Source organism: Gorilla gorilla, chromosome 7, assembly GCF_029281585.2.
Source record: "Gorilla gorilla gorilla isolate KB3781 chromosome 7, NHGRI_mGorGor1-v2.1_pri, whole genome shotgun sequence".
NCBI classification, from domain to species: Eukaryota; Metazoa; Chordata; class Mammalia; order Primates; family Hominidae; genus Gorilla; species Gorilla gorilla.
In genome coordinates this window covers 47,044,425-47,063,837 of record NC_073231.2, presented here as the reverse complement: position 1 = coordinate 47,063,837, position 19,413 = coordinate 47,044,425, and the positions used below count along the sequence as shown (strand labels likewise).

The 19,413-nt window shown below is 43.0% G+C and overlaps 1 protein-coding gene and 1 long non-coding RNA gene across 4 annotated transcripts in view; one reads left to right on the top strand and one right to left on the bottom strand.

Annotated features, from left to right (window-relative positions):
* Positions 1-9,980, top strand: part of RDH10 (retinol dehydrogenase 10) — a 30,290-nt gene extending 20,310 nt beyond the window's left edge. The window contains exons 3-6 of the mRNA XM_004047151.5: positions 3,793-3,891; positions 5,612-5,757; positions 7,378-7,509; positions 7,612-9,980. Coding sequence (XP_004047199.1) covers positions 3,793-3,891; positions 5,612-5,757; positions 7,378-7,509; positions 7,612-7,735 — 501 coding nt within the window. The 3' untranslated portion in view covers positions 7,736-9,980. The remainder of the gene's footprint in view (positions 1-3,792; positions 3,892-5,611; positions 5,758-7,377; positions 7,510-7,611) is intronic.
* Positions 1-19,413, bottom strand: part of LOC109028031 (uncharacterized) — a 59,188-nt gene that overhangs the window by 4,311 nt on the left and 35,464 nt on the right. For 2 of the 3 annotated variants that reach the window (XR_008668012.2, XR_008668014.2), the window contains exon 4: positions 264-303. This is a non-coding gene — a long non-coding RNA (uncharacterized lncRNA). Of the gene's footprint in view, positions 1-263; positions 304-6,459; positions 6,789-19,413 lie in introns of those variants that run through there. The other variant, XR_002007086.4, reaches the window with a different exon arrangement.

The window sequence follows — 19,413 nt, the reverse complement described above, 5'->3', positions numbered from 1 at the left end:
TAAACCACTAGTTTAACTCCTCTTCAGACAATTTGGGGGTGGGGGGAGGGTCCCACAGGGGGAAGTGTGTCCCCACGTCACATTTTTTAGAATATGCAGCCATACTACCCTCCTTATGGACAAACTGGAACTATTTTATATAACTTAATACCACCAGATTCATTTCAGGGCAAGAAGGGGAGGGGACATTAATCAGTTTCAGAACCTTGCAACAAATTACACTTAAAGAACAGTTAGGAACTTGTTAATCTTCTGTCACCTACCTTGATGTGGTGCTGGGGATCTGGATTAGTCATTTAATACCTGCAGGCAAGACCAGAGCACGTGAATACAGGGAAGTCATTACAGCCAACCAGCTATGGTGTCTGAGTTTCTAGACAGAGCCAGCCGCTGGCTGGAGTTAGAGTGGACACGTGAGTGAGTGATTCAGATTTGTCAGGTAACCAAGTAGCAGGTTCTGATAGGAATTTGATATTGGATGTAATTTCTTAGGATTTAATATTGAGTCCTTATACTTTAACTTTTACACAGAAAGATAACTAAGACCCTTTATGTTAAGTTTATTGCTGTCTTCCAAGACTAGGCAAATTTTCAAAACTTAAAAATGATCTCTGGTTAACATCAATAATATGTTTTATACTTTTTGGCTAATCTGGGAACAATTAATCATAACTAGATACTTTTAAAAGACATATAGGCTTGATTACTTAGGGATATGTTTTCTAATTGTTTGAGGCAGGGTCTCGCTCTGTCGCCTAGGCTGGGGTGCCATAACACAATCACGGCTCACTGTAGCCTCGACCTCCTGGGCTCAAGCGATCTGTCTACCCCAGCCTCCCAAGTAGTTGAGACTACAGGCACACACCACTATGCCCGGCTAATTTTTTGTATTTGTTGTAGAGGCAACGTTTCACAGTGTTTCCTAGGGTGGTCTTGAACTCCTGGGCTCAAGTGATCCTCCCGCCTTAACCTCCCCCAAAGCTTGGGGATTACAAGTGTGAGCCACTGTGCCCAGCTGTTTTCTAGTTTAGATTGGAATATATAAACTCCATTGTGATGTTACTTTATTTCAATTCTGTGATATAATACCCATGTGTAAATTATAGAGCCTAAAGTTGAACCCATAATAACCTGAAGTACCAGTTTTTGACTTTTTCTGGTAACAGATCAAAATAATAATTACTGTCATAATTACTCTTTGTTTTTACTACTACAAAGAAATACAATCAAGCTGAAACATGTGTCTCTCTTCCTCAGCAGTGTACTTGGGCAATGCAGTAATGAGAAGTGTGTTCACTTGCTGTATTAGTCTGTTCTCATACTGCCATACAGAAATATGTGAGACTGGGTAATTTACAAAGAAAAGAAGTCTAATTGGCTCACGGTTCTGCAGGCTGTACAGGAAGCATAGAGGCTTCTACTCCATTTCTGGGGAAGACTCAGGGAGCTTTCAGTCATGGTAGAAGGCAAAGAGGGTGCAGCAATAAACACGGCCGAAGCAGGAGGAAGCAAGGGGGTGGGTGGGGGTGGGGGCTGCACATGTTTAAACAACCCGATCTCGCAAGAACTCACTCATCACTAGAGCAGCACCAGGAGATGGTGCTGAACCATACATGAAAGATCACTCCCATGATCCAGTCACCTCCCACCAGGCCATACCTCTGACATTGAGGATTATAGTTGACCTGAGATTTGGGTGGGGGCACAGATCCAAACCGTATCACTAGCTCTCCTCCACAGTGCCTGTCTCAGTGTAGCAAGGTAATTCTCCCTTAATATTTGGAAGATTGATCTGGGTCTTCCAGCTTAGTCTGGGACAGTCAGACAAGTATAAGACAATCAAAATCAAAGCACTATAAAACACATAATCGCATTAAGGTAAATGGTACTGACTATATGTCTTAGAGAAATATAGACAAAGTCAGGCTGGCCTAGAATAATATTAGATAAAGGTTTAACACCCTAACTACCTTCAATAAAGAATTATTAGGGGGCTCCAGTGACATAAAGCACTTTGAAAAGTATGAGAGACTATATAAATATGTGATGAATATTACACTTTGATTTACACAGGAAGGGTCTGGGATAGATTATCAGAAGAGCTCATGGGTCAAATGCCACAGGTGAGAATAAGCATTTCATGGGTACTGATGAGGAAACTCAAACAGGGTGTGAGTTGGGGGTGGGGTACTACATGATGACTGGGGAAGACCTTGGGATACTTCACAAAAATTCATGTGGCACCTGTATGAATAATTGGTGGGAGCACAGAAAAACATCAGAATTAAGGGAATTGCTGTTTTCAATCTTTACACACAAAAATTATAACAAATTAGATAAGGCCAAGGGCAGTGGCTCACGCCTGTAATCCCAGCACTTTAGGAGGCCGAGATGGGAGGATCACTTGAGCCCAGGAGTTCAAGACTGGCCTGGGCAACATAATGAGACCCCTTCTCTACAAAAAATTAAAAATTAGCTGGGCATGGTGACGTGCGCCTGTAGTCCCAGCTACTCGGGAGGCTGAGGCAAAAGGATCACTTGAGCCCAGGAGTTCAAGGCTGCAGTGAGCTATGATTATGCCATTGCACTCCAACCTAGGCAACACCGCAAAACCCTGTCCCCCACCCACCCCCCAAAAAAAACCACAAACCCATATTAGGTATTCATGCAAAAACTCAGTGATACCTTAGCCAGCAAATCCTCTGAGAAGGGAATGCAGCTCTTCCTTAAGTCTGCTTTGTAGTGTTTGGTTGTGTGGGTTTTTTTAACTTCATAAATCATGGGAAGCTGTGCTGGCAGTAGGAGATAACTCAGCAGTAGACAGATTGCTCTTCGCTGCTTTCTTTTAAGAAGCAGGTTATAAAACTGTTGGGAGCCTGGTAGAGTAGTTAATAGATCATCGTAAGCAATTTGAAGTAATTTTTTTTTTTGATACAGCCTTGCATTTTGAAGGCAAGCGAGCTAGAGAGAAAAGAGTTTAGTGAGTAAGAAATCAGTGCCACCTCTGATTTTGTGCCACCTCTGGCACAAGTTCCAGGGCCTCTGGGTCCCCCAGCCTGGAACTTGTGCCACACTCTCTGCCTCACTGTGTGGCCAGTCACCTGCATCTGTGGCAGAGTCCCTGCAGTGAAACCCATGTTGGAATGTGACTGTTCAGAATGATACACGTTCTTGTCAGTGCATAGTTGGCATTATGATATGTTTTCCACAAAAACAGTTCTATAATTTAGCCTGTTTTTTACATCCTAAAATACTTTGTCTCCTGCTAGTACATTTTGGTAATAAGCCTTGGGATCCCAGAGCACGCTGCTGGAGTATCTCTTCATTGATAGGTCTATTACTACGTAGACATCGCCGTAAGGCACACATTAATACAAGGCAATGTTTGTAGTAGGCTGTGGTCCCTCCTAAACCATGAGATAGCTGCATTGAAGTGTCACGAGCAGAAACAAATCCCTGGCTTGGGAGTACTTTAAATTAGCAGATAACTGTCACTTGAAAGGTAATTAAGAACCTTCTGCCAATGGCTCTCTTTTTATCTCTAGACACTGTCCCCAAAAGCTTTTAAGTTACAGTCTTGTTGGTCACGACTTATAATAGGCCTGCCATGCCGATGATACAGTGCTAAGTTAGCCAGACACTTAAAAGATCTTTTTGATAAATATAAAATATTTTTAAAGGAATTGGGAAACATAACATCATGTGAATAAAAGTTTGTTTTGTGATCCTGGACTGGGTTTTAGATGAAATTCATGACATCAGTTCTAAAACTTGAATCTTACTTTGTTTCAGACCACTAAGGCTTTTCTTCCTACGATGCTGGAGATTAATCATGGTCATATTGTGACAGTTGCAAGTTCCTTGGGATTGTTCAGTACTGCCGGAGTTGAGGTTTGTCAGATATATAGCATTTCTTTCATTCAATCTGTTTATCCTGTGATAAGTACACCAGAACCTCCAGGAGAGCACCTGCTGCCCCTCCATTCATGAAAGCTGCACAAAGGCACTCTGCATGTGTGCTGCGTGTAGAATGTTCCACAGGAACCCAGGGCCCGCCACTGGAATGGAATTCTATGTCAGGTGTGGTGGCGCACACCTGTAGTCCTAGCTACTTGGGAGGCTGAGGTGGGAGAATCGTGCGAGCCCAGGTGTTCAAGACTGCGGTGAGCTATGATGGCACCACTGCACTTCAGCCTGGGAGATAGAGCAAGACCCTGTCTCTAAAACAAAACAAAGAAAGGGAATGGACTTCTGCCTCTTCTGCCATAAAATCTCTTACACTAGTTTGACAAAGCAGCAGCAACAAGAAAAGTAGATGGGCCAGCCTTCAGTGTGCTCATTTTCAGTAGCAGCTTCGCTTGACGATGGCAGGAGGCACAGGGCCAAGAATGGAACCATGGAAGGCTGCGGGGAACAGAAGAATGAGGCCAGAGGTTCACATTCAGTTGTGGTCACCTTGCCAAAACTGAGCTATCTTGTATTAATTAGCCCATCAGATGAGGCGGTCAGGTATCCTGCATTGTAAGTTTGTAGAATTGTAGAACTGGATTTCATCAAACCCTGTTCTTCACGATATTCAGATTATAAAGTATGAGTATATATGTTGTTCTATCCTGTTTGTCCTCTGCATGCCTGTAAAACTGAAAACATCACTCCATGCAAATATGCAAAAGGACACATTATTTAAATAGCACCTATATCAAGGGATTCCATTTCTGAAGTTGGGCCATGGACAATAACTTTTTTTCTATATTCTGTGCCTTTAGGTTAAGTTCTAGTTTAAGATTACAAGGCATGATTATCATTTTCATTTTAACTTCGCCATACAAAGAAAGTCAAATCATAACAATTTATAGCCTAAGCTAGATTTGCCTTTATTCTTCTTGCATTAATTTAAACAAACTGGTTTTTCTTTCTCCTTTACTGAACAAGAGACCATTTGTAAATTTTCCAGACACTTCAAAGTGAACCTCTCTCCATTTTAACTTCAGCTTGTGAGCTTTCATAGAATCCTTCATGGTAACTTCCCCAAAGTAATATGATACTTAGTTGATGTGACAAAAAGTATTCATCTGTTTCTGCTGTTGCTTTGAAAATATTATTTGTGCACTGAACCACATCAGGTATCTGGTTTGTGTGTTTTTTTTTTGTTTTTTTTTTTTTTTTTTGAGACAGAGTCTCACTCTATCACCCAGGCTGGAGTGCAGTGGTGTGATCTTGGCTCACTGCAACCTCCACCTCCCAGGTTCAAGCAATTCTCCTGCCTCAGCCTCCTGAGTAGCTGGGACTACAGGCACAGGCCCACCATGCCCAGCTAATTTTTGTATTTTTAGTAGAGGCGGGGTTTCACCATTTTGGCCAGGCTGGTCTCCAGCTCCTGACCTTAAGTGATCCAGCCACCTCGACCTCCCAATGTGCTAGGATTACAGGCATGAGCCACTGTGCCCAGCCAGGTATCTGTCTTTTAAAATGATTTCCTTTTCTTTGTGTAGTCACCTGTAACCTTATGTATTAGACATCTAAACATGGTAATAGGACCAGGGAAGCTTTAGTTTGGTTGGAGATAGGGGCATATGCTTAGTATTTCTGCTTTCTCCCCTCTTTAACTCAGGATTACTGTGCCAGTAAATTTGGAGTTGTGGGTTTTCATGAATCCCTGAGCCATGAACTAAAGGCTGCTGAAAAGGATGGAATTAAAACAACCTTGGTTTGCCCTTATCTTGTAGACACTGGCATGTTCAGAGGCTGCCGAATCAGGTCAGTGAGAACCTATATTATTACTGATAAAAAGAATAATGTTGGGAGAATATGTGGAACTGGGCTTTCAAACATAACCTTGTATTTTAACTATCACTTGACAATCTGTGGCTTTTATTGGTCAAGATTTGTAAAGTTTGTAAAATTTGCAAAAGTAAATTTGTAAAGTTTGTAAAGATTTGCAAAGGAGAGACTGGTGCTACACACTGATACTAATTTGCAGAAATTAATCCAGAATCATTAGATAGGAAATGGCTTCTCTGTAAAGAGAAAACGTAAGTATCCAGTCTTTTCCTTAGAAGCTCATCTTTTGGAGTTATTTTGTTTCTTTAAAATTGGTATTGGTAAATAAGGATTCCAGAAGAAAATTCCTTCATGTGACTTGGGTCTGGATATGAAGCAATGTTACTGTCACAGAGAGTAACGTGCCTTTCTTCTGAAAAGACCATTGAATATTACACTCCAGATTTGGAAACTTCCTTTTTGCAGCAAGCGTATGTAACTAGATTCACTCTGGCAGAATGAGAAGAACCATTTAGATATACTGAAAAATGAAATAAAATACCCACACACATAGAAAGGAGGTATGTGGGAATATAAATGTCAAGTTACATCTGACTTAAGCTCAGCAGAATAAACAAAACTGTGAATCATTAAGAGGATGCTTGTGAAGACATGCTTACTTTTATCTTTGCTTGGGTGAATTTGAAAGGCAAAGGAAGATAACCAAACCAGTTCCCTGTTGGTTGGGGGCCATTCTTAACGTGTACTGAACTGAACAAGCAGCAAAATAGGTGGAAGGTGATTTGAATCACTCCAAAGTCAGGCTTGGAGTCCGAAGTCTGACCTGGAAAATGGACTCTAGCTCTGCCTCTTATCCCACACATGTGTGTATCTGTGTGAACATGTGTGTGTGTTGGTGGTTTGGTTTGTTTTGTTTTCCTCTTATGTACTTGGGAAGCAGTTGCTGAGGGTCTTGCGGAGCTCTGTTTCCTCCAGTGTAGCATAGCAGCAGGTGCAGGGGTCCAAAGCTATGGTGGCAAAATGAAGAATGAAAAGAATAAATTGCACACTATCATTTCAACATGTAACCCAGTGAATCAAACTGAAGGTAGGATGTCTATATACCCTTCATTTCAGGGGCCCCTAGAGAATATACCTTAGCTTTCCCTCTTCTGGCATCCTGGAAAGTGGATACCTGGCCTTCCTTTCACTTTGAAAGCTTACACCCTCATTTTGACTACAACTAATACTAAAAGCTTGGCTTCTTGCTTGAGATTAGTGTTTGCTATGCCAAACACCTTCTCCTCTTTCTATTGAAAGCAAAACATAGGAAAATAATTTGAAATACTTTTAAGGCATCTTAAAAACATGACTTTTTCATCTTATGGAAAAGCAGACCAATTTTGCTTTTTTTTCCCAACTTGTTCTCCAGACTGTGCCAATAAAATGTGTTCATAGCAGGAAAATTTGGAAAATACAGAAAAGCACTATGAAGAAAACAAAATGTACCCAAAATCCCATCACTCAGATAACGTCACTGTTAATGTTTTGATATGTATTTCCAGTCTTTTCTATTGTGTTAATTTTTCATTTTGTTTTTGAATAAATAACTTTCAGGAAAGAAATTGAGCCTTTTCTGCCACCTCTGAAGCCTGATTACTGTGTGAAGCAGGCCATGAAGGCCATCCTCACTGACCAGCCCATGATCTGCACCCCCCGCCTCATGTACATCGTGACCTTCATGAAGAGGTAACTGGGAGGGGTTCCCTCACTGACTGGGTCTCTCCATGCCTGCCCGATGTCTTAATTGAAACTTCAAGTTTGCTAACAGCTGTGACTTCCCTTTTTCAGCATCCTACCATTTGAAGCAGTTGTGTGCATGTATCGGTTCCTAGGAGCGGACAAGTGTATGTACCCCTTTATTGCTCAAAGAAAGCAAGCCACAAACAATAATGAAGCAAAAAATGGAATCTAAGAATCTTTTTGTATGGAATATTACTTCTATCAGAAGATGATCAAGATGTTTCAGTCCAGTGCACATCAGCATTGCTGACATTTTATGGATTCTAAACTTGTGTTGTTTCTTTTTTAAATCAACTTTTTAAAAAAATAAAGTGTAAATTAACCGACTAGAGTACTTGGAAAATGTGATCAGTACAAGTGAACTTAGGTTGTTGCCAACAGGGTCCTTTTAGGCAGAACCCAGAAACCAGTCAAATCTGTAGAGAAGCAGTGTGACATCTTCAGGTTACCATTATTTTTTAATGAGCAGGAAGTCTAGAAATGATAACTAGACTGTATGTTTCATGTGTGTGATTTTTCAGAATTCCCATAGAGTTTACTCATTCTTGTTATTAAACTCTAGCCAGTTGACATCTTCACAATTTCAAGGACTGATAGTGCTGTATTTTCTCACGTTTTCTAAGTTTCCGTTTTGCAAGGCCTAGGTGGCTTTTTCATGGTGTTTGTATGTTTAGCTCTTTTGAAAAGGAATTTTGAAATCTCCATCAACTGAAGTAAATGATGTCTGAGTGTTACAGTAAAGGTGACCAAGTCTCTTTCTTAAAGTCATAATGACTAAAGTATTAGTTGAATTTTTTTTTTTTTTTTTTTTTTTGATGGAGTCTCGCTCTGTCACCAGGCTAGAGTGCAGTAGCACAGTCACGGCTCACTGCAATCTCTGCCTCCCGGGTTCAAGTGATTCTGCTGTCTCAGCCTCCCAAGTAGCTGGGACTACAGGCATGCGCCACCACGCCCAGCTAATTTTTGTATTTTTAGTAGAGACGGGGTTTCACCATGTTGGTCAGGATGGTCTCCATCTCTTGACATTGATCCACCTGCCTCGGCCTCCCAAAGTGCTGGGATTACAGGCATGAGCCACTGCACCCAGCCTTGAATTTTTAATTTTATCTCTGATATACTTCATTAAGTGTCTGGAGACCTAATTATCCTAAAAGATCATACATTTTCTACCTATGAATTTTGCTGCATACAGAAAGTGCCCTTTCCTCAGGAAGTTGCTGTGTTTCATTTCTTTGGATGGACTCTTATCTAGAATACATAGCAGCTCTGCAAAGAAACAGTTTTTAAAAATGGGAACTTCTACATTGAAAAGTCCCCATTTTTGTGCCAACTATGATTAGTGAGAGGAAGAAATCTTATTCTATGGCATATGTATGGAAGGGTGTAAAGATTCTTTTGAAAGGTTTATTCACATTGTAGAACAGCAAATGACATTTTTACAGTATTTTTTTGTAAAGCAAACTATTTTGTGCCTTGAATTTGGTATATGTGTATTAGTGAAACATTGTAAAGGTGAACTTCTACCTCTGTATCTAAATGTATACCATCCACTTGTAAATTACTATAAACTATTATGTGATTGCTTTTTTTTTAGAATGTCTTGTTTAAATAGTGGCCAATGTTTAAGGCTGTTAAAATAAGCCAACTTTTACTAATTGGGGAGTTTTATAAATGACTGATTAAATTTAAAGAATTAACTTACATGCAATTGTGTGATTATTAGTTATCAGCAGTGTTGTAAGGAAAATTATTGTGGTTTTTTTTATGATCATTATCCCACTTTAGGTAAAGAAAAATGTTGGAATGGAATAGTGTTGGGAAACAGACATTAACAACCTAGGGTGCCTGCACTCAAATAGCCGATGTTACTGTCCCTAGATTAGATACTTGATTAAGGGCTTGTTTGTACCAAAAGTGGGGAGACAATGCCATGACCTGTGTTTTAGTTTGGCTGCACCACAGATCAAATCTGCACTGTGTCTACATATAGGAAAGGTCCTGGTGTGTGCTAATGTTCCCAGTGCAGGACTTGAGGAAGAGCTCTGTTATGTGTTTCCATTTCTCTTTATAAAAGATAACCAAACCTTATGGCCCTTATAACAATGGAGGCACTGGCTGCCTCTTAATTTTCAATCATGGACCTAAAGAAGTACTCTGAAGGGTCTCAACAATGCCAGGTGGGGACAGATATCCTCAGAGATTATCCAGGTCTGCCTCCCAGCAAGCCTGGAGTACACCAGACCCTCCTAGAGAAATCTGTTATAATTTAACAACCCACTTATCCACCTTAAAACTGAGGAAAGTCTTCTTTACATCTAATTTTATTCTTGTGTGTTATAACTTAAACCTATTTCTATTTTTGTTTGTTATTGCCCTTATAAGGGTGTCCATCTCCAAGTTCAATAAACTAATTCATTTAACTTTTTTGTAGAAGTCTTTCATTCCCATGTCCCAGCCCAGTTCAATCACTTCTGTGGCTCTTCCTTGAATGTTGTCCAAATTCTCCCTCCCATCTTTAGCTGTGGAGTTTGGAAAGGGATACAGTTAATGCAGGTTTAGAACTATGGAATTCCTACAAGTTGCATTTCTTCATCCCAGTGTCACGTTCTTATTAATGCTACATTGCTGATTGTGTGCATTATTGTTTCTAAACATGAAATCTCTTCTAGACAAGTCTGCCTGTTTGTGTTGATCACTTATGTAACTGCCAAGGTTGCTTTTCTGGCTGGTTATTTATCTACACCTGCCCCCACCCGTTAACATGAATGCTGACTTTGAATATGTTCTCTTTTTTGTCATCTGGCCCATTCATGTGAACCTTCAGGGCCACTGGACTCAAGGCTGATCCCCTAAGGAGCACCACCTCTGTCTGTGAGCACCACCCCCAGCTCATACTGGCACTCTCCCTTTCTCTAACCTTTCAACCAATTTAATGATAATTATATTGAGTGGGACCCAGGAATCAAAAGTTTTGAAGCCAACAAACATAAATTCCAACTATTGTTTTCCCCCTTGATCTACCAGGTCTGCTGCTCTGTCACAAAAGATTAGATTAGCCTGACAGGATTGAGCTACTTTAAAAGCCAGGCTGGGGTGTGTGTGTGTGTGTGTGTGTGTTAGGTATCCTGTTTCCTTAGAAGGCTGTAGCTTTCAAATTTTCTCAAGTTAAAAGAAAATGTTTTCTTTTCCAACTGGCAGAAATAATTCTAAATTGACGTTGACCTGAATCTTGGAAATTTGCTTTTGCCTCCAGCAAAATATAAAATCAGTAGGGGTTGGGGGAACAGGGTCATTCTTTCTATGCCAAATGTATTGCCTGTGCCTGAATCAGAAGAGTAGGGAAAGCAAGGATGTAATGGTTCCGAAGTGGTGAGCTGTGGGCCCTGGGCACATGTAGTCAGCATTTGCACACCAGGCATCTGCCGAAGCGCCTATCCCAGGGACTCAAGGAGCCTGCAGGTAACTCACAAGTGCACATATAAGTATCTATGTGCACATGCCACAAATGAAGCCTCAGAGTATGATGACATCTCAGTAAGGGAAGGAAAGGTGGCCTGGAAGGTTGGCGATGCAATGGATGGATTTGGGAATGGGAGTTTGCAGATTCCAGGGAACAGATTCTCAGGAAAGGCCCAGAGATCAAAAAAGGTAGATTATACTCATTATGACTGAAGCATAGAACATGGGAAGAGAATGACATGCGTTCCCTAAGGAGATCCCATATTGAGAATGGCCTTCATTCCAGGCTGAGGAATGGGCCCTTCATTTGATACAGAAGAGAGAAGCCCTAGAAAGTTTTTTTTAGCAGGAAAGTAACAGAAGCAGAGTTGTGAGTTAATAGGATCAATGAAGCCGCTGTGAAGAATTTCAAGGCACAAGAAGTAGGGAGCAGTGAGGAAGGAAGTTATTGCAGTAGTCCAAGGGGAGGTGCTAAGAATGGGCCAGCAAGAGGGGGGATAGGGAATGGAGGGAGAAACCCAGCCTGAGCAACCAATACCACAGGAGGTTGAACTTGCAAGCCCAGGTGACTGAAGATAGCTTATCACTCGAGCCAAGTGGTTTTAAGTGGGAAGAACAGAATTCACCAACAGTGAATCTGATTTAGAAATGTTGCATTTGAGATGCCGGGTGACAATAGCTGGCAGACAGGCGAATGTTAATTCTGGCCCTCGGGAAACAGGTTGGTGCTGGGATCCTGAAGTCATCCACATAGAGGCTGTGAAGTGAATAAACCTGGGAGGGGGAAAGCACAGAATGAGTGGAGATCCAAGGACCCAGCTTGGGGAATGTGGGGGAGCAGCAGCAGAAGGTGTAAAAGGTGACAGAGTAAAGTTAAGAAGGGAACTTTCTCCTCCCAAGGAGAAACCAGACTAGAAACAATTATCTCCCCTGCTTGGACCTAGTCCCCAGGCTGAGTCACACTTGAGAAACCTCAGTCTGGCCCAAGAAAAAGAGTCTGTGTGGCCAGCCCTGGGGCAGAGGCCCAAAAGGTGAAGGGCAGTGTTAACAGACAGCACATGGAGGCTTCGACCATGCACTCGGGTTTCTAGTAACTGAATCCATTGTTAAAAGGACCAAAAGAAAATTTCTTCCTGAGTGAATCCTGGAAACTGTTGTTCTTTGGCAATTTTCTTTGCTTGGCCTCAGAAGCATGACTTGCTTAGATGTGCAGGCAATGTTTCATCAGAACCCTGGGGAAAAACAAAATGCACTTTGAGTATCACCAAATGGATACATGTTAGTGCAAATGAACTATTTTTATGTGCCAAAAAGATGAGACAGGACCAGCTTCTATCAGGGTGCTCAAAAAGACGGGTTCCTATCTGGTCCTTGAAGCACTAAACTCACAGCGGGCCAAGAACCTCTCAGGCAGGTCCTGGGTCAAGGTGGACATGCAGTGACTCCCAGCTTTCCCAGGAAATGTCACGGCAGAGCAGTGTGGAACCACAGTCTTGCTACTGTTTATTATGACGCTTTCTGGGGATTGCAGTTCCTACATTACAATAGCCATACCAAAGCACTTACACATTTCACAACTCATCTATTATTTGGGGGAAAGCATTGACAACACACAGCCACACAGTCCAGAGAATCCTGCTCATTGAGTAATTATTTCTCATTTAACTTGCTCCGTTGCTGTAGAGAACTTAGTGTCTTCCAGGAGCTCCTCACAGGCTTTTGAGCTGTGACTGTTGAAACATTTTTACCACTAGCAAAACGCAAGAGAATTGATTAGCAAGAAAAACAAAGCATCTTCAGCCCAGATTCTAAGTTTGAGGTTTTCCTGTCAAGGTGATTGAAACCATGCTGCAGGGAGAAATGTGTGTGCATAGCAGCCATGAAGAATGCCCCTCTCCTTGTCCATACCTCATGGGTGGTCCACCTGAATGCCACTCAGCAGGCATCCCCTCCCCCTAGGGAGGAACCTGAGCCCAGCTCCTCCAGCCCTCTGCTAGCAGGTGGCCATCTCCTGGCCAGCCCAGCTTACCCAGGGCCTGAGTGGTCCAGGAGGCTAATGAGCAGATGGGAGTCCTGCCTGGACACAGGCATACTTAACGTATGTTGACAGCACAGTATCCGGCAGCCACAGAGTTCCTGCTTAAGAGCTCAGTGTTGTGGATTGGATCATGTCCCCTCAAAAGATATGTTGAAATCCTAACCCCTAGTCCCTGCAAATGTGTCCTTATTTGGAAATAGGGTATTTGCAGATGTAATCAAGATGAGATCATTTTGGTCAGGCTCAGTGGCTCATGCCTGTAATCCCAGCACTTTGGGAGTTTGAGGTGGGAGGATCACTTGAGTCCAGGAGTTCAAGACCAGCCTGGATGACATAGTGAGACCCCATGTCTACAACAAATGAGAAAATCAGCTGGGTGTGGTGGTGCACACCTGTAGTCCGAAGAATCGCTTAAGCCCAGGAGTTTGAGGTTGCAGTGAGTCGTGATCGTGCCACTGCACTCCAGCATGGGCGACAGAGGGAGGCCCTGTCTCAACAATGAAAAAAGATGAGGTAATTTTGGATTAGAATAAGCCATAAATCCCATCACTGGTGTTCTTATACAAAGAGACACAGACACACACAGAGAGAAGATGCCATGTAACAATAGGCAGAGATCGGACTGATGTAGCTGCAAGCCATGGAATGCCAAGGAATAGTATCAAGGACCAGCAGCTAGAAAAGAGGCATGGAGCAGGCCCTTCCTCAGTGCCTCCAAAAAGGAACCAAGCCTGCTGACACCTGGATTTCAGATGCATAGCCTCTAGAATTCTGAAAGCATAGATTTCTGTTATTTTAAGTATCACCCAGTTTGTGATGCTTTGGTACGGCAGCCCTAGCAAATGAATACACTCAGGGTCTGTTGTCAGACAGCCTGAGTGCAAGTCCAGCTCTGCATCTCCCTAGCCATGGATCCCAGGTCTTTTTCTTAACCTTCGTAAGTCTCAGTCTCATGGGTACACTGGGAATAACTGCAGTACCTATATCAAGAGCATCGTGAGGAATGTGGGAGGACACAGATAAGCACTTAGGACTGTGCCTACCACACCTTGGAGGTGTGCAATAGATTGCATTAGGTTGAATCATATGAAATTGCTGTGACTGAATTCTTTTGACCTACAAAAAAGGCACTTTTATCTCGTTCAACATAACAGTGATGATGGGGGATGGATAGTGACAGTACCTAGATCAGAATCTCTATTTATGGTACTGTTTTGTGTTTCCAACAATTCTTACTTCCTGACACCCACTGGATGTCCTACAGTTCGGTCCAATTCTGACACTTCCCAGAGTTAGTGCAGGCCCCACAGGTTAAGGTTTCGATCCCACAAGACTGCCTCCACTTCAGATACCGGCCAGAGAATCGCAAATGGGGTCCCCAGGCTACCCATGCTTCTGCCCAGCTGATTACAAATTCAGGGTTCACAAGACCCCTGCTCAGGTTTGATAATTCACTAGAATGATCCAGAACTCAGGAAAACACTATGCAGTCCTTGATTACAGTTTATTAGAAGGGCTGCACAGGCACAGCCAGATGGAAGGGATGCACAGAGCAAGCCCTGTGGGAAGGGCGCGGGCTTCCCATGCCCTCCCCAGGAGCCACCCTCCCAGCACCTCCATGTGTTCACCAACCCAGAAGTTCTCCAAAGCTCCTCATTAAAGAGTTTTTACTTAAGTTTTATTATGTAGACATGATTGACCAAACCATCGGCCACAGGTGAATCAATTCAGTCTCCACCCCTTTTTCTCTCCCCAGAAGTGACGGGGTTTGAAACTTCAACTCCTCCCTTGAAACTCTCTAAGGGCCCACCCTGTCCACTTCATTAGCATAGACTCAAGTAGGATGTAAAGAGGCCGGTTATGAATAACAAGAGACACTCGTGTCACTCTGGAAATTCCAAGGGTTTTAGGAGCTCTGTGCCAGAAACTAGGGACAAAGACCAAATATAGTCTTCACTCTACTGCAAGTACCTAGTGTGCTGCAATTAGTTATTGGTACATCTGAAGACAAGTGTCCTCTTCTATTGATCTCCATAGTCTTAGTTCCAACATCTCATGTAGACCCAAGCACACAGTAGATGCTCAATAAATGTTGATCTTCATGGCCCTTTGTGCTCTTCAAATACTTGGTGGTCTGTGAAATAGGAATACCCAAGCATGGGGCTTTCCCAAGTCTGTGCACCAAAGAATTCTTTTTCCCTGCCCTGTTGCTCCTAAACGAACTATGAGGACATAGGAATTTACTACTTTTATGTGCTCTTTGAGCCTTTGCTCTGATCAACTTCACCTGTATGCAAGAGGTTACCAAAGGCCAGAAAAGTTTGTAAGGCAACCGCACAGATGCTGCTTCTACCAAAATTAAACAAGGAGAGTCCTCCCAAGCCCTCAGAATATCTGGCCAGTCTTGGATAGTTCAGAGAGTAAAACAAGTTAGCCAGGTTCTGAATAGGACAAACATTGAGACAGATGCAAACAGAGAGAACTTCCATCTGACCCCTATAAACACCATTTTCTTCTGGCTTGCAGTGACAATGGAAAGCTTATCCTTTCAGGGGGAAAAAAAAAAAAAGAATAAATAGTGTTCTCTGTTCTCCAGAAGCCACCTTTATTTTCTACCCTTTTCTCTGACTTTGGCGATGGTTTGGCATTGTCAGATTTCCTGGGACTCACTGCAGTATGCTGAGGGGGTCTTTGAAACACCCCCAGAAGTGGACCTGAGATGCTTTTCTCATGACCACTCTGGGAGCCCAATCCACTGCCCTGAGCGCTCCTGAAGCGGAGGCCCTTGAGGACTGAGAGCCGGGAAATGCAGAACCTGGCCAGGGAGTGAAGAAATGAATACCGCTGTCAGGGAAGGAAGTAGATGGAGCAAAAGCTGCAGCCCCGGGGGAGATTCCCTAACCACAGTTCCTCCAGCTGCTCCAACTTCCTGCTCCACCACCGCCTGGAGTCTGTCCCTGAAGACCTTCCCACAGCCAGCTGAAAGCCCAGGAACCATTTCTCCTTACCTGCTACAGAGGCCATAGGGAACTGAGCAAATTCTGGAGAAGAGGGATCCGCCAGATTTCTCTCTCCGGGACTGGGCTTTTGGGAATGAGTTTCACTTGCACCTCAAGATTTTAGCTCAGTGAGCCACGAATAAGAAATTTGTGCAATGTGGGTGCTTCTGGCTTATTCTTCATGAGGAAATGTCAGTTTGAAATGATTTATCTTAGAAGGGAAGAAGTATTTTATGTATGAGAAAAAGAATTTAAGTAACTTCAGAGATCAGTTAAATGTCAGCTTAAAAGGAAAAGGAGAGCTTCTGGTGGACTAGAGAGAAAAATGCACAAAATTGCAGGGTTCACCAGGCCAGTTTGCTTTGCTCTCCCTGGCAGTGGAGGCTTGCAGGCTGAAGTTGATTTCTTTATCAGCCTTGGGGTTTCTAGTGTTTTCTCATCGTATCAGGCCCCTAAAATTAGATCCATTTGCCATCAAAATTATTGACATACTGGGAATTTTGGGAAGCAGAAAGTTGTAAGAGACTCAGAGAAGAAAACGGTCTGTATTTCCAACTTCAAGTGAAACCTATTTAGAGAACACACTCTGCTCTTAGAAGAGCTATTTAAAAGACTAGAACCCCTCTGCACTTTTGGAGGGAATGTAAGATGGTGCCTCCACTATAAAAAATAGTATGGCAGTTCCTCAAAAAATTAAACCTTGGAAGTGCCATATGATTTAGCAATTCTATGTCTGTGTATATATCCAAGGGATTGCAAGCAGAGTCTTGAAGAGATCATTCATACACCCATATTTATAGCAACACTATTCACAGTAACAAAAAGGTGGAACCACCACATAGATCCATTGGTGCATGAATGGCTTAAAGAAGATGTGTCATATAATTACTGTGAAATATTATTCACCCTTAAAAAAGAAGGACATTCCTACACATACCACAACAAGGATGCACCTTGAGGAGATTATACTAAGTGAAATAAACCAGTCATAAAGGGTGAGTATCATGAGATTCCACTTATATGAAGTACTTAGAGTAGTCAAAATCATAGACACAGAAAGTAGAATGGTTGTTGCCAAGAACTGGTGGGAAATCGGGAATGGGGAGTTATCATTTAATGGGTACAAAGTTTCAGCTTTGCAAGATGAAAAAAATTCTGGAGATTGGTTGCACAACAGTGTAAATATACTTAACTCTGCTGAACTCTACACTTTAAAATGATCCAGATGGTATGTTTTATGTTATGTGTATTTTACTGCGGTTTTCCTTTTTTTAAGAAAAGACTAGAATGACCTGGCCTTTGGAGCCACTATTGAGAAGACAGCTTTCCATCTATAAGTAGCTGCAGCAGATGGTCTCTTAACTCTATGTCATGCTTCTCTATGACAAGACAGGACAGATCACAGAACAAACACTATTAGCTGATGCCACACGCTGGGGACTGAAAGCCCAAAGGGGGCCAGGATACAGAAGTCCCCTGTTCTCAGGGCACCAAAGGCCAAAATATTTAGATGAAATAATTTCTCTATGAACAGTACAAAGACTTTTGCGATGTGTATATTCTAAGCCATGTAGCAATGTCTTTCCTGGCTTCCATGGTTTCTCCAGCTCCCCTGACCACTCCTAGGTTGCACCTGTTACAGGTAGTTAGACAGGCATGAGCAGAACAGGAGAGGACCTTCCCCCACCCACTAGGAATGGTGAGTGACGGTTTGGGAATTATTGTTTTGCCTCTCTAAAAGTGATAAACTGGCAGCCAGGGCTAGGGAGAGGTCATTCCCTGATGGTCCACACCTATTGCACTAAAGTCTTAACTGAATGCAGCTGCCAGGGAGAAGCAACTTCCTGGGCATGTGCATTAAGGGACAAAATGGCAAAGCATGACCTTCCAGGGCACTCCACTGGAAACGGGAAGAAAGTCTCAGATGGGCATGCGTGCAACTTCCTAAACACACTGTGCATGCTCACTTTCCAAGGGTAAGGAGGGCACTGCACATGTGGGCAGCCCACACAAAGGGAAGAAGCATGGGAAAGGAGCCAGCCTATAAAGTCCTAGGATCAAGGTTAAATATCGCACTTGACCTCTGTGTCCCACTTGGGTCTCTTCCAAGTGTATTTTCCTTTGTTTCTTGTTCTAAAGCCATTTTAAATAAACTTTCACTCCTGCTCTGAAACTTGCCTCAGTCTCCTTTTCTGCCTTATCCCCTCAGTCGAATTCTTTCTTCTGAGGAGCTAAGAATTGAGGTTGCCACAGACCTGTACAGATTCACTGCTGGTAACTCAGATACCTTCCACTGATAACACACCCAGACATAAGGTCAAGCATGTACAAGATGCCATAAGATACAATTTCCCAAGTGTGTCACTTGGAGCATTGGTCTCACGAGATGCTGCTAGAAAAGCACTCCATGGGCCAGGCGCAGTGGCTCACGCCTGTAATCCCAGCACTTTGGGAAGCCCAGGTGGGTGGATCACCTGAGGTCAGGAGTTCGAGACCAACCTGGCCAACATGGTGAAACCCTATCTCTACTAAAAATACAAAAATTAGCCAGGCCTGGTGGTGCACACCTGTAATCCCAGCTTCTTGGAAGCTGAGGTAGGAGAATCATTTGAACCTGGGAGGTGGAGTTCGCAAAGAGCCAAGATCGCACCATTGCATTCCAGCCTGGGCGACAGAGCGAGACCCTGTCTCAAAAAAAGAGAAGACAAGCACGCCATGGCCAAAGACTGTTCCCAGTCGCACCGTGAACACCCCTCAGTGCTGAGGGGCACTCGTGTAGAGGCTAAAGTAACTGCATCTTGGATGCTGATCCGCCATGTTGACTTCTAATTAACCCCAGTTCCAGGAACGCCTCTAAGGTTTCTATTGTGTCTAGGGTTCCTTGTGTAAGAGCACGTACTTACTGTAAATCCTGCCCTTAGGTCAAAACAACCTCAACCATAAATCCTGCCCTTGGGCAGATTCCCATAGCATTCTTGCTTTTCCCTGAGGTGTCAGCTTCAGCTTCTTTTTTTATGGATATAGGTTTTGAGTTTGAGAGGTAATGCTCAGCAGATCCACCATCTTGTCACAGTCATGGTTTCTGTTTCTAAGTCCTTATTAAAGGTTTCCTTCTGAGAAATGGATATGTCAGCCTCTTTCTTGAGCCTCTCAGTTTCCTCAGACTTTGAGGTAGGTTTGCATAGACCTGCCCACTGGAACACCTCCACGCTGAGCAACCCTGGGAAGGCAGCTTTTATGCTTCCTGGTGTGTTTGATCCTGGCTGGACTGGGTTGCCTTTTGGAGTCAGGGTGGAATCTTGCTTTCCTTCCTCCCCTTGGAGTGGTTGGTACCCAGTAGGTATTCAGGGCACA